General features: G+C 47.4%; 1 protein-coding gene across 8 annotated transcripts in view; it reads right to left on the bottom strand.

Annotated features, from left to right (window-relative positions):
* Positions 1-15,672, bottom strand: part of LOC125096937 (BEN domain-containing protein 5) — a 1,594,254-nt gene that overhangs the window by 200,319 nt on the left and 1,378,263 nt on the right. For 6 of the 8 annotated variants that reach the window (XM_047724115.1, XM_047724119.1, XM_047724118.1 and 3 more), the window contains one exon: positions 4,829-4,977. The exons of the other annotated variants lie outside the window; for them this stretch is intronic. In XM_047724115.1, coding sequence (XP_047580071.1) covers positions 4,829-4,977 — 149 coding nt within the window. The remainder of the gene's footprint in view (positions 1-4,828; positions 4,978-15,672) is intronic. 8 annotated transcript variants of the gene reach the window in all.

Genomic DNA, 15,672 nt, shown 5'->3' with positions numbered 1-15,672 from the left:
GACATTTATGTTGTGTTTCTAACGAGTCTATGGAGGGTGGAAACGGCCTCTGTGGGGAAGGAGGGGAGGCAGCTGGTAATGAGCATACTTCCTAAGGGTAATGAGAGGGCTCTGCCAAAAGTCCTTGTCTGCAGCAAGACCTGTAGGTCAACCACATCATGCGGTCAGGAGACCTCTCGGGAGAGGTCCTGGTCTGAGAGGCCGCGCGCACCTCCAGACTGACGGCAGACCAGCAAGAAGCACTGTTCAAAGACGACTGAAGACTGGCTTGGAAAAGACGGTGGGCACACACAGACAGAAAGACAGGTCGGTCAGCAGCATTTCTTCCTTCACCAATTACTGACATTTTCCGATCATTAAAAAACAAAAACAAAAACAAAACAACGCAGCAATACAGCCCACCCACGAATGCCAGTAAGTAACAATCCTTCTGGCCTCCTCTGCCTTGCCTTCCTTCCGCTCACAAGATCACTTGGATCTCTGCAGGCCTGCTATCAGATAACCAGATCTACCTGGCCTCCCCATGCAGCAGACCTCAGGATTGCAAATCTGCTCACAACGCTCGGGAAGATATGCAGCCCTGGAAGTGAGATGCGCTGCCTGGGGCCACCTGGGCAATACAGATCCGAGGTCAAGTCTGGCCTTTCCTCCTCAGTCTGAACTGCAGGTGGGCAATCTGGGTGTCAGATCAGGCATGGGGGGGACAAGTTTCCTGCTGCTCCCTGCTGGGCCCCAAGTCACCTCCCTTGATGGCACTCTGAAGCTACCTTCACAAGATTCCTCACATAGGGGAAAAAGAAGGAATTTGAATTAAATTAAATTCGGAATCAGAAAACCTTCGAGAAGGAAGACAGCTTCCGTTTTTCAAAGATCTCTGCTCTTTTCTACCCTGGGCCTTTCTTTCCTATAATCTTTTAATTTATTATTCTTAAAAGAGAAATGACAGTCATTTTAGCCAAAATTCTACTAGATAAAGGGGGGGCACTAATATTTTTTTGAGGACCTGGACTGTACCCTCTATTTAATCCTCATAATGACCTTAAGAGATGGAAATAGGTTAGAGGTTATTAATCCCACTTTACAGACATGAATCCAGATCAGAAGGACAAAATTACCTTTCCTAAGACATACTAGCAGTAAATTTTGGGATCAAGATTCAAACCCAAATCTGTATGATGGCAGAGCCCGTTACCCAGACCTTCCTGCTGCTGCCAGTGTCACCGTGTTGACAACGTGTTGACAACGTGGTGGAAACAAAGCCTATCTATCGCATCAATATTCTACTGGGTTTCTTTTTCAGCTTTCCTCTGTACTGGCCCAGACACTTCCCTTGCTGGCCCCCCACCACAGGTTACTACTGCAGATAGGGAAGCCAGAAGAAGCCACGGGTTGGCTTTCTGCCTCCAGTCCCTGCTTCCTCCAACCCCCCGTATAACCACTGCCAGGATCAGTTTCCCTAAAACACGGCTCTCCTTCTTTGACTAGCTGACTTCCAGTCTTTCAACTGTGTTTCTGTGTGAACCCTCTAGAATCTTGAATGGCTCCCTATTTACTATCACATCAACCCAATCTCCTTAGTCAGCTGTAGAGGCCCTCTAGAATTCTCTTTCTATTCAACCTCCTAGCCTTTATTTCCCTACTATGGCCATCACAATGATGTTCTCAAACTCCTTCTCCTCCTTCTACTTTCAGTGTGCGGTAACACAAAGACGGGCCCTGGAGGCTCCAGCCCCGGGTGTGAATCCTGACCCTGCTACCTACTAGCTGGGAATGTTCGGCTAGCCACTTTTTCTCTCTGAGCATCACTTTCCTCAGGTGGAGAAGAGGCAGAACACCACCAAATTCATAGAGCTGTTCTGAGGATTATATGACATAACATGAATCAGATGTCAGGAGGACAGCACACATTCAGTAACTGTTATTCCCTTTGCCTTCTCCGCCCCCCAACTCCCTCCCACTCCCAGCAGTGTATCGGCTCAGGCCTTTCCCCTGTCCAGAAACGATTGCCTTCTCCTATGTCTTCTTAAGCCTGCTTATCTTCCCCAATCCAGGAAACACTCTTTAATTGCTGCAGAGCTAAGTTCTATCCCCTCTGAATTTCTAGCCTACTGTGAGCCTTCTCCACCTGATTTAGCCCTTCACGGTACATCTCCATGGGGATGGGGTGAAGCTTTGCCCCTTCTGTCCCCTTCAAACTGATCAGGACTAGTCTGAACACAAAGCAGTAAGAAACTGATGGGCATATTTAATATGTTTTAATGGCACAGGCTTTCAGTTCTGATGAGCTGTTGTTCCTTAGAGAAGAACATGTTTTCTGACATGCACTTGAGTACAAGGCCAGCTTGAGTACAAAGCACAGAAAGAAATGGCTCTGGGTAAGACCAATCACAGGTATGTGCTGGGACAAGGGCTCCTCAGGTTAACAAAGCCCAGGGTCACCTGAAGCAAGGCCCAGCTTTCAGAGATGCAGCAGAATAGACTGGAAAAAACACTGGCCTAGGAACCAGGAGACCTGGCTTGCACTTCCTACCTGCCTGTCTCTAACCTATTCTAAAATTACAGAGGAATCCCTTCTCTGGATGTGTTTCCCCATCTATGCCATGTATAAATTAGACTATTTAAACTTTAATGGTCTTTGCAGCTTTGTGATTCAATGAGTTTCTGAAATAAACCATCTTAGACAAAAAAAAAAAAAAAAGCAATGAACTTAATCAAAATCAAGGTAACTTTTGTGGCAAGCCCTATTCACATAAAATATAGTTCGCTATTTGACCAAAATGTTAGCCTTATGTGTCAAGGGAGGCTATTAAAAATATGGCACCTGCTAGGATGGGACTTGATCAAAAAATGGCTTTGTGAAATGTTTTATAGGACAAAACTAGTTTCCTACTAGGAAATGGATCCCATTCTAATGCTCTAGGCTTTGCAGAGATTAAGGCTTTTGTTCATGCAGGCAGAGAAAAGAAAGGGTCAGAAACGCTAGCAGAGCCAAGAACAATGAGGATACAGGGAACCCTGCTCAGGGAAGCCACCATCCATTGCTAGTCTGTCTGCTTCCTCTCCTCTCTCTTCATAAATTTGCTCTGCTGAGCTACCAATTAGTTGCAAACAAAAGTCAGGTTAGCTTTACAGCAACATGTCAGCAATAGCCAATGAAAAAACAAAATTGGCAATTTCAAGATTTATTGCGCAACTCCTGTAAAAACATTAAATGAGGTTTGAGAGACCCATTTTCTGGAAATGGAAAAATGATACCTCTGCAAAAGCAGCCCCCATAATGCTCAGAAACTATCCGTCAGTCTTCAAAGGAAGAGAGAAATAGATTTCTCTTGGAAGCTATCTTAAGAAAAGGTCTCTAGTCACTCTACATTGTGGTCATCACTAAAAAGAAAACACACACAGAATAGTCCTTTCTTTTATCTCCAACTGCGGAAGATTCACTCAACTTAGCTACACAGTTGGAGTCATTAAAGGCCTACGGAGAGCAATGATCCATCCTAGCTCGTGAAGATGGAGACCCTGAGGCCCACAAAAGGGAAGGACCCATCCAAGCAAGATCACACAGAAAGCACAGAGATAGAGCTCTACTCGGCATTCAGGCTCTGTCTGGGCTGCCTAAATCCACCCTGTCATGCCATCTGTCCCCTGCAAAGCACACTTTTAAAGCCTGTGGGCTGGAGCATGTCAAGAGAGAAGGGGCCAACGACCCAGTGCATCAGTTCTGCCTCCGGGGGGTGGGGTGTGGGGAGGCAGTGCTCAGTTGGAGAAGAGGGCATGACAGCCTATCCAAGAAAGCCCTCAAGACTAACACATTTCATTTCCTCAGCGGACAATATTTGCTTTTTGCCTCAATCTGGCCAGTTGCAGGGACGTATATGGACGAACCCAAAGAAAACAACCTTTTCTTTCTCATCAGCCCACTGGGGAACAATACTGGATAAACAGAGACCTTTTGAAGCACAAGGCGGCAAGAAAAACAGACTGACACAGATGATTCTTTGGGGAAGAATGAGAGGTGATGTCTGTAATGTATGCCACGGTGGCAGAAATAGAACACTAAAACTGAATTTGACTAGTGCCTAGACAAAGGACTCCAATATACTTCTTCCAAGATGAATCCATTTGGAGGTTAGAAGGATGTCAGAACAGTTCTCTTCCTGCCCAGTGCTATCATGTGACTTTAAGACCTTTCAAGGCTATTCCGTTATTTTTCACCCCGGTACCAATGTAACTACTAATAGTGCTTAAGTTTTCTTTCAAGATTTTTTCCGAGGGTCTTACAAGAAAATCTGAGGAGTTATATGTGGGTTGACCTCTGCTGAACATACAGCTTGGAAACAGCTTCGGGACAAGGAGCACGTCTCATTTACCAGCTTATCCTCAGCATCTAGCACAGGGCTTAGAACATGTAGATACTTTGTAAATGGTGAATGGACACACATTGAGTTATCTGTCAATCAGAGATTTCATATCTAGTACACCTTATAAATTTTATGTATCTGGTTTTATAGGTGGGTAGGACAAGTTTCATCAAACTACCATGCTTTTTAAAATCTTCCTCAAAACTAAGCTATTTTAAAATGTCAGTTTAGTTTTTACAGTTACTTTGGCCCAGTATTTAAGAAAAAGGGGAGGGGGGGAGAGAAAAAGAACAAGTCCCAGTACAGCTCCACTAGTTACAAAACACGAATTCTGGAAATAGTTACTCAGGCCCGGGCCAGGAGGCCAACTGGCCAAGCTGTGGCGCAGGAAGCTCCCACCATACTCTCCATTGTTACTCTAGCTAACAAACACTTGCAGGGAACGGATAGTGAGCTTGAAACACTACCTTGCCATTGTCTAGGATATACTTGTCCATGACAGGTGCAGGAGCGGGGTAATAGGACGACGTATTTGCTTCCTCACTGAAAGTGCTCCGTAACTCCGGCTCGGGCTCGAGACATTCTGACTTTACTTTTTCCAAGTCAATGGCAGGACCTAGGCAGTTAAGAAAAGAGATCTGTCTAGAACTCCAAGGAAAATAAAAGGCAAATATTTTTTAACTACGCATCTATCAGCACATAGTGGCACAAAATAAATAGGCTGGCTTATTTTGTCCATTGGACTACACTTAAACCCAGGCTTGAAAATAATATGAGGTATGAACGTCACAAAGGAAAAGGAAGAAAACTGGAAGACAAGAATGAACCGGACTCTAAGTACAAATGAGAAGTGGTCTTTGAAGGTGTCAATTGTCTGAATGGAAATGCAGGGGACTGAACTGCCTGCTCAGAAGAGAGGTCCTGTTAAGACCAGGGTGGAGAAGGGTGGGCATCACTGTAATATGCAAACTGCATATTTGTGAAAAGCCCACCTCTGCAGCCTCCATGGGAGTGGGCCATGGCCAAAGAATGGAGGTTAGGCAAGCAGTGGGGAGAAATGCAAAGGCCTCCCCCTCCCTAAGACCTAGTATCTAGCTAGACAGAAGCTTTTCAACCAAGAAATTAAAATACAATACAGATTAAGCTTCTGATTGCCTGATCTAGCAGCTACCCTGATTTTTATTTTAATGCAATCAACACAAATTACACGCAGTTTAAACAGTGAAAGGAAGCTGGATAAATGGTGGTGGTTTCTAAGGGGAGTATTTTTTTCTTCTCCATTAGCGTTTAAAAATGATGGACTATTTTTTAAATCACCTATTGTGTCTTGATTACCAAAGGGCAGAGAAACAGGATGAAAATGAGTAAATAAGGCTGAATGACTTGATTAACTTTTAGAGGAGAGCAATTCCAAAGGCCAATGGAGAGCTCAGCACGCTGGAAATGCTCCCCCCGCAAACCTTTCGGTGGTTGTTCAGGCTCAGGGTTTTGGCTACTGCTCTCGTGGGTCCCCTGGGCCATGCCTATACCTTAAGTAACTGATGAATATCATGGTCCAATCTTTCCTTATCCTAACCAGGTGCATCACTTGGTACAGAGCTCTTTATACATCAAAGCCCTAATGAGCTAGTTGCAATTCTATGTTCAATTGCTATATCCTAGACTTTGGCTGGTGGTAGAGATGGTTTTGGTGATTTTGTTACTAAAATTCCTCGTGACATGGCTTCCTAGAACAAGACTATCATTCTTGACTTGCCGGCCGCTGCCATCTGCAAGACAGAATCTCGGCAGTCTCCAAGGGTGTAAGTGTGAGCCCCGCACAAAACACAAGGCAACGTGGCGGGGCAGCAGAACCGTGCTGATGGAAACGCATGGCTCATCTTGGGACAGTCAGTTTCGGTGCTGTGCCTGGCTCCGCTGTGTTTTAATTGAGGGGCCACAGGGGAGTGAACTGTAGATGCAGAAGGTGGCAGAGTGAAGGACAGACGACATCATGCTTGTTCTGATGGCAGCTCCTAATACTGTGTCGCCTATTCAAGAGCTGGGCTCTTCTCTTTGTCCCCAGCCCCTGGCACCTAGTAGGTATTCTCTGAGTGTTTGCTCAATAATAAAAAAATGACAATGAATGATGAATTCTACAGTTTCAGAAGCAGACGCCAAAGTTTCTCCTCTCTCTGTGTGAGATCTCAGGTTGAATTTCTTTTTTTAAAATATTTTATTTATTTGACAGAGAGAAATGACAACTAGGCAGAGAGGCAGGAGGAAGCAGGCTCCCTGCAGAGCAGAGAGCCCGACGCGGGGCTCGATCCCAGGACCCTGAGATCATGACCTGAGCCGAACGCAGAGGCCCTAACCCACTGAGCCACCCAGGCGCCCCTCAGGTTGAATTTCTGAGATAAAACTCAAGTGGAGCATTTGATCTTTTCTTAGATCAGGGAAGAGGTAATTATTTCAGTTTCCCCTAAAGGGCATGGCCCAGTTGGCATCTGAGGTCTCTTCCTGCTCTGACATTCAGCAACAGGAAAAAGGGCTGGGCTGAGAGGATGAGGTCCCCGTAGCCACTGGCTCACAGATCATCTTTGGCAAGATTGTGTCCATTCTCTAAAGCTTCTTTTTCCTTCTATGAAAAGATGGTGGACAAGAGAAGGACTCCAGTTCAGCTCTGACTTCAGTCTGGTTCTCTCCCACCCATCTCTAACACACCTGCCAAAGAGATCTCCTTGACCTAAGACCTAAGACCGTGTCCTTCCTTGCTTAGCACCTTCCTTCCTAATTACCCTCAAAATGATGTCATACATTGTAGCCTTCCTGAGGCCCAGAACAACCAGCCTCCTCTCTACTCCTGGTGCTCACTTCTTGCTTCTGCCCAGGACCCCCGATGCTGTGCTGTCCCAGCCACCATGCCTTTGGAGGTGCTACTATCTCTGCCTTGCATAAAGCCACATCTGCCTGCCATTGAGCTTAGGTATGTCCTCTGTAAGGCCTTGCTCTGGTCACTACTGGGTGGGGGCAGGGGGGAGGGATGCCTCTGTTTTATAAATACTTCCAGCAAATTCTGTTTGCAATCATCTGCCAATCTGTCTGTTGTCCACATTAGACTGTGAAGCTCTTTGGGGGCAAAATTTTACTTTCTTTGCAGTCTTGGCACCCAGAACAGCACCTGGCACCCTGTAGGTTCTCAATAAATCCTTCATGACATGAGGGGAGAGAGCTATTGGGGAGGAGGGGATTTAGACAGGCTGGGGCAAAGGTCCCTAAACAAAGCCCTGCTGCTGAGTTGAGGTGCTTAGGGGTACAGGTGGGGGTGGGTGGGAGCTGTCTTTAGACTTCTGTCACCTTTCTGGCAGCCCAGAAGTAGAAATTAGGCTGTCAAACAGATTGGAAAGAGCCAGCTGGAACAGATGACTCGGAGGACTACAGAGGGACATATAAGGGACATTAGGAGTGAGGGCTGAGAGTCACTTTTCCGGCCCCATCCCCTGCTGCTCCCCTCCCCCTACCTTCTCCAAGTCAGACTCCATTCCAAAGTGCCAGCCTGGCCCTCTCCCCACAAACACCATTCCTTAGCAGCTTCGCAGTCTGTGCTTGCGGCGATCCTGCTGTCCGACCACTCTACCCCACAGATGTCCACCCAGCCAAACTCCACCAGGCACTCAAGGCCTGACTCAAATGCCACCTCCTCCATGAGGCTATTCTATCCCTTCAAAAGGGGGGTGTTATTCTCTCCACGCCTTGGCTTAGCATTAGGAGTCAGAGACTGGAATTTAAATTCTGGATTTGCCACTTAACTGTTTAGGGTGAGCCGTAAGCTTCCTCAGGTGGAGGAACTCTGCCTCCCACCTCCCACAATAATCAGAGGCACTCAGCTGTTTCTGTGTCTGTCTCCCCCACTAGACTTTGAGGCCTGAGGGCAGGCAGAGGCTGTGTCTTTTTATTTCAGAGACCAGGGCTCAGCACAGTGAGTGCCTGGTTCACATTCTACCTTCAACAGGTAATTTCCACATGAATAATTACTTAACCTTTCTGACCCTGTTGACTCACCTGAAAGAAGGAGCCACAACAGAGATCTGGCAAGACTGAAGATTCAGTGAGTTGACGATATATAAAAAATGAGCACTCCAGGGTGTGGCACAGAGTGGACACTGAGGAAACACTGCTCCCCAGCACCGCCCCTCCCTCACACACACGTTATCCCTCGCCACTCTGTTAATCCACCACTAAACCATGGCTTTGGTGCACACAGAGCAGGTCCTGGCACCCCCATGGCACACCCGTGCCCCCCTGGGCTCATGCTGGTCTCCTCGGGGACCACAGTGTTGGGATCTTCTGGCTTTAGAGGAAAACTGTTTCCTACCATTCTCCCTCAGTACCATTTAACACCCAGAGGCTGCTCTCTTCTTCAGCACAGGTTCCTCCGCCTCAGCAAGGAGGGCAGACCAGCTGAAGGCACGCCTCAGGAGGGGCTTCTCAGGGGACCTGGGTATGAATCATAGCTTCATGACCTTAGACTAGGCACCTCCCCTCTCTGTGCCTTGGCTTTTCCTACCTGCAAAGTGGGGATTGCCCGTAGCCACCACGAAAGCTGGTGATGCCTTCGGAAGAGCCCAGCACAGAGGCAGGCGCAAAACAGAGGCTCAGGACGTGGCAGGTGAATGAAAGGATGACTGGATCCTTAAAATGGGGTGTTCAGTATTACAGAATCCAAGAGAAAAGGACTAAAAAGCATGCGATTTCTTTGGGGAGGTGAGGGGAGAGCCTCTAGTGCTTTTAATTTAAGAAGGAGGGGAGAAAAAGATTTCATTGCGAATTTTAGTCGGCTCTACTACTAACGATGTTGGCAATTTACATCTCATTACAACAAATGCCTCAGATTGCTGTTTTGCTTTTAAAAATTTCTGAGGCATTGTTCTCCTTCAAACACATGTGACCAAATTAGCCACAATAATAAGCACTTGCACGAAGAGACAGCATTGTAAGATCTGGTGCAGATATTTTAGGCAACAAAGGAACTTTTTTCATGTTGTGGGAAGAGTAGGAATTAAAAAAAAAAAAAGCCTTTTGATCCACTTCGGGTTTATTTTGGGGAAAATACACCTTCCATGGAGAGAAACCTCTCAGCTGGGTAAAGGAAGCTTTTAAAAAAGTATAAAAGGTAGTACTTGTCTTTTCATTCAGTCATTCAGGAGCCCATTCAGCACACAGTCCCTGCTGGCATCCCAAGATCTAGGCCCAGTGAGGCACTGGCCTCCCCCCCACCCCCCCGGAGAAAACACAGTTGTCCCAGTTCTTCAGAAGTGGAGGCTTTTATGTGAAACTCCATTACTTTGCATACAAATAGCTGTGATTTGATAGACAAGCACTGGCTTTAGTTAGAAAACCTGGTATAAGAAGAGGTTCTGTTACTTATTTTAGTCTTTAAGCCCCAGGGGTCCTTTCCATAAAATGGGAATCATGGCACAGAGTAAGGGGCTTATAAGTGTTTGTTGGCACAACGAATAAATGAAATTATATCACTCTGTTTTTGTCTGGCTTATGTTAGACTAATGATGTTCTTCCTGAAAACCTTTCTAAAAAAAGTTAATGCTTGTGTGACCTCCAGGAGATTCAGAAGTCATCTATGTCCCCAAAATACATGTCTATGTTTGAACACGAAATACCATTTCTGATTTCCGCTGAAACAGAAAGACTAAGAATATTAGATTTTTCTTAAAAAGTACTAAATCATTTCATTTAGTACTTTTAGTATCACTTCTGTCAGTGAATAGGAAGTTTCTCTGCTACAGGTGTCATTCTAGTTTCTTCCTAAATGCAAGGTGAATCAAGTCAACATTCTTACATGCATTCAGAACCGCTACTGTAGCACAGAGGCATGCTGGATTGGGTAGAAGAATGAGGATTCCGGGGCGCCTGGGTGGCTCAGTGGGTTAAGCCGCTGCCTTCGGCTCAGGTCATGATCTCGGAGTCCTGGGATCGAGTCCCGCATCGGGCTTTCTGCTCAGCAGGGAGCCTGCTTCCTCCTGTCTCTCTGCCTGCCTCTCTGCCTGCTTGTGATCTCTCTCTGTCAAATAAATAAATAAAATCTTTAAAAAAAAAAAAAAAGAATGAGGATTCCACTCTGTTTACAAAGACCTGAGCCCGGGAATAGCTAGGTAACAACAAAGGAGGTATACAAGAGTCTTAGAAAGAGGCAGGGAAGATGGCCCAGAGGTAGGCAGGTGGGCCCTCCTCTGTGGGCCCCATCACTGTTTCTCAAAAGGCATCAATCAGCCGCTTTCACCTGCTATTGTCCCTGTGCTTGTTTCTTAGCTGCATTGTGCCTCCAGTGAGGGCGGGGACAAACCTGGTCTCATTCTCTCAGTGAGAATCTGCTGAGCATCTACGAAGTGCTAGCCTTGGGCTAGATCGGCCCTGAATGGTTGACAGCCCAGCAGTGACAGAAGGCAGGCAACAGACCAAGGGTCAGGATAAAGACTTGGGAACAAAAGCAAAGGAGGGGATGCTTCACCTGGAGGAGACTTAGGAAGGCTTCAGAGGGCTAGCCACACACTTCTGTGCTGGGGTTTGGAGGACTGATGGGCAGGAGCTCACTGGGAGTGAAGGCCTCTCAAACAGTGAAGGCACTTGGCACATAATCAAGGCTCCATAACCAGCCAGAAAGTGGGAAGCATGATGATCTGTAAAGGGTCTGGGGACGGAGGGGTCACCACCAACTTGGTGACCCCGGGAGGCTTCAGGGAAGAGGTGAGCTCTGACTGGAGCACTGATGTGTGATGAGTTCTGGGGAAGGTAGAGGGATGGTCAGGCAGGGGATGGGGTCATAGTTAGCAGCGGGTTCTTTGGGTCCTTCTCCCCCACCTTCCCCATTTTCCCAGCACCTTCTGTGACCAAGGGCTGGGGCAGGCTTTGCTGGGCAGAGGCAGGAAAAGCTGGTATTGCCTGAGGTACCAGACTGGGCAAGTTCCTGCAGCTCAGCTGGATGCCCCCACAGCGGGGTCCCCTCCTCAGGAGTCAAACCCACAGGGCAGCAGAGCTGGAATGGACCTGTGAGCCCTCTCCATGGGGCAGAAACCCAGCAAGGAGTGGCAGGAGTGGGCCCAGTCATGGGAGTCAGGGTATCTTCCCCACTTTAAGGAACTGTAGTGCCCATTTCAAATGACATATTTGCTCCTCTCTGAGGTGACCGATACCTACTGAATGTCTTCTTTGTTCTGCTCCCTACACCAAAATCTCTCGCTCTTTCTTCAATCTTTGTAGTACTTTTCACCTTGATGTCAAGTAATTATTTGTTTCACAACTCCTGGCTACAGTGGAGAAACTGCAAGGGCAGCCTTGGTCTTGTTCACTATCTCTGTAGCACCCAGTACAATGTCTCTGGCATACAACAGTCATTAAACATGTGTTAAAGTAAAGAAGTTAATCCTCATGGAAGTCCTGCAAAACAGATCTTATCATCTCTGTAGAGGCTCAGAGAGGTAATGTGCCAAAAGTCTCACAGGTGGTGAGGACTCAAATTCTGGGCTGTTCAATTCTAAAGCCTTGCTCCTTCCACTGCTCTCCACCTCCTCAGCCAAGGGCAGGTTTCAGATTTCAAAGGCGTCTCATGTCTTCCTTACTCTGTGGGACTCTCAGCTCATCTCTGACCTTGGGGAGTGGGAGTCCTTAAAGAACTCCACAAGGGGGCAGTGGCAAGGAGGGGGTGTCCCCGGGATTCATCTCACCTCTAGCAGCTCTGAGCCTATACTTTGCAAGCCGGTGGGCAGTCAAAACTGGGCTGGTTCTTCATCTGTCGTTCTTCCACTTCCCTCCCCACCCAACCATCTGGGCCCAGAGAGTATCCAAACGGCAGGAATGTGCAGAACAGCATGAGTCCGTCCCACCAGACATGTCCTTCCTCCTAGCTAGCTCTCCATCATGTAGTCCAGCCAGAAACTACTCGAGAGAGCCAGCTTCTCTCCTAACGCTAAATCTTTGTTCAGGCTGTCTTGCTGCCTGAGATCCTATTCACTTTCTCTTCATCTGGATAAACCTAACGAGTTCCTCATGTGGGGGCCTTCTCCAGTCACCTTCAGTACTCCTGCCCAGTCACCTAAGGAACCTTCCTCTGTATCCTCTCCCAACACTCTGGGAGCCCAGGAGTATAGCAAAGCTCACACTGTTTTGCACCTCTCGGCTAATGACACCGGGACTCTTTAAGGCAGCACCAGGGTCTTAGCTGTCTGATTTCCCTGGGGCCAGTGTAGGGCCTGGAACAAAGGAAGAGTCTGACAAATGCTCCTGCACAAAACCATTTCCCTATAGTCAGAGCCACCCAGTAATGGAACGGACTGCACTGGAAGGCAGTAAGTGAGCTTTCTGTCTCTAGAGGGACGTTACAGGAGGTAGGATGATCACTCGGCAAGGAGGCTACAAAAGGCTTCTTGTCCTGTGTGGATGCTGCACGAAGTAAGCTCTAGGGCTCCCCACAGGACTAGCATGCTAGGGCTCTAAGAATTACTTGCAACCAAAGTCAGCTGCCTGGAACAGTAACAGATGGTGCAGCCAGGCTCTGGGCCCCACTGAACCAGGCAACCAGACTTAGTCCATCCATTCATCTTAACCCTCTGTTGCTTCATAAGGATGGATCTGTTCAGATTCCACATGGCCTAGGCATGTCCTATGCCCTCTCTGGTCTTCAGTTTTCCCATCTATAAGATGGGGGTGAAGGTTGGATTGGTTTCTTATTGAAAGAGGTAATTTCTATAAAAACTCTCAGAATTTTCTGGTTGGCATCTTGAGATCATACAGCTTGGTAAGGCTAAGAAGAAATGGTAGGCTCTTAAATTAGGCGTGTTAACATCCCATTCAATAGTCCCCGAATCCACTGTAGCACAAAAAGGAGGTTTAATCATGAAGGCAGGGGAGACACAGCCACTGTAGAAACCCGGGGCCGGATGCCTGTGGGATCAGCCTACCTGGTGTATGGAAAAGTAAGACAGGCCTCAACTCGAAACCTACTTCTACCATCCCCTGAATGGGCAACCTCAGGAAAGATACTACATCTGAGCCTGCTCTCTGGGCCTCAGCGGATGATCTTATCTATCATGGAGGCTGTTTTATATATGACAAGCCCCTAGTGTCGGGCCTAAATCAGGTATTCAGAGAGGCCAGCCTTTGCCCGTAAGGAGTCCTCTCCTACCTCCATTTCCTATGACTGGTAAATCCAGCAGAGAACAAGCCTTTCCAACCCTGGCCACACCAAAGCCGATGACCATCAGGCAAAGTACCGTTCTACAGGGAAAGTACATTCCTGTTCTGGCAGTAGAGAAAAGCCCAGCAACTCCTACATGTTCTAAGTTACCCAAGCAGGTAACAAAGGGACAGCCTGGAGTTGTCCCTCAGCCCCATCCCCATGGCTCTGGAGAAATGAACTCCAGAGAGAAAGAGGAAGGAGGCTCCTGGATGGCCCTGCCACTCTGAAATCTGTTCTTAAAATCATTGAGGAGGAACTGTGGGTAATCTTTCAGTTAATGGTGCAAAGAGCCCTTCAAAGTAGAAGATCACCCATATCTTTAGGAGAAACAATTCCATTTCTCACCACTAGATCTTCTCCTGCCACCCGAGTTGAGGAGGCATGGCGCACAGTGGTTCTGGCCCCACTCCACCACTCACGGATGCAGCTGTCAGCTTGTGGACCTCCAGGGCCTTACGTCTGCAATGGGGATACACAAGCCCGACCTGACAGGATGGCTCTCCCCTACCCTCTGTGGCCCCCCTCAGTGCCCAACTTTTGTGAGCGCTCCTGCTGATAGGTGAGAACGGACTGAGGCTGTAGGAGACGGCAAAGCATCCTGAGGTGAAGGGGCCCCAGAAGGAGAGCCCCAGCAAGGAGGAAACTGAGCCATAAACAGTGATGGCTGAAGGACTGAGGGGGTCAAAAGGAGTGGTTGAGGACTGGAGATGGGAAAAGAGAATTCTGTTCAGGAACAGTGGGTGGAGGGAGAATCCTATAAACTACAGACCAGTGAACTTGAGCTTGAGGCCAGGCAAAGTTGTAAAATGGTCCATTTAAGAATGATTTCTGAGGACTTACCAGGGGAAGCAGAAATCTCCAGGAGGCATTTGGGGTTGACCAAAGATTAAGATACGCCAAGACAACTATACCCGTGCTCTGTGGCAGGACAATGACTCTATATGCCAAGCATTACACAAACATTTTCCCATGTACATCCTCCAATGATCCTACATCATATGCTGGACCCACTGCACACTTACTACGTGCCAGCCCCTGGACAGAGATCTTCTCATACATCTGCTCGTTTACTCCTCATAAGAACTATAATGGTTGGTACTCTCATTGACTCCGCTTTACAAAGAAGGTAACTAAGGCCCAGAAATTTAAGTAACTTGCTCAAGGTAACAAATTAGACCATGGAAAAGCCAGGGTTCAAAACCCCAGTACTTCTGACCTCGGGCCCATGCAGGCCCTTAATCACTGAGTAGGCATTAAAGATAGCCATTTTACTGAGGAGAAAACAGAGGTTGCGAAGGGCTCAGTCATTTACTTGAAGTTGCACAGGTACTGACCCAGAGAGCTGAGATTCAAACTCTAGTGGTATCTGTTGCCAAAGCCCAGGCCGCCTCGGCATAGGGGAAAGTCAGCAGGAGGCACTTGGCTGACATTAGCTGCCTTTTCAAAGGTACCATCAGAGACCTGTGCTTAAAGAATCCAGCTCCAACCGCAAAGGATTTTAAAGATCAAAGCTGGTATTTTAACGGACCTTGGACAGAACACAAGGCATGAGCCCAGAGGGGACCAGAGGTGATAGAAACCCAGCTCTAAAGAGCCAAGACAGATTTACAGACAATGGCTTTCCCCTTCAAATTTTCAACCAGTCTGTGATCTGGCCAACAGGGAATGTGAGCTCTTCTTTTTGCTTCTCCTCGCTCAAGTGGGAATAATCCTCCTTAGCTGGCCTCACAATAGGGCTATCGCAATAGGTTCGATGATATAAAAATGTCAAGGTGCTTTCAAACCCGTAGTGTGATGCATGTGTGAATTACCATTATTACGCTCATTATTATGTTATTACGCCCTCTTTCGGGTCAGGATTCATCATTTCTGCCTCCATTCCCTGACAAAGCACACCCCAAATCTAAAACCAGTATATTCCTCCCTCCTGCAATGACAGCTCTTGTTTTGTTCTCCCTGGTGTCGTGCTGTGTGCACATCTGTGCTCCCCACTGGACTGTGTACCTTGAAGGCCGGGATTATGTCTTCCTCTCCATATTCCTCACAGAGTCCTTGTCAGCTTTAGCTGGACTAAAATCACTT

Source organism: Lutra lutra, chromosome 4, assembly GCF_902655055.1.
Source record: "Lutra lutra chromosome 4, mLutLut1.2, whole genome shotgun sequence".
NCBI classification, from domain to species: Eukaryota; Metazoa; Chordata; class Mammalia; order Carnivora; family Mustelidae; genus Lutra; species Lutra lutra.
This window is presented reverse-complemented; position numbering and strand designations above follow the sequence as displayed.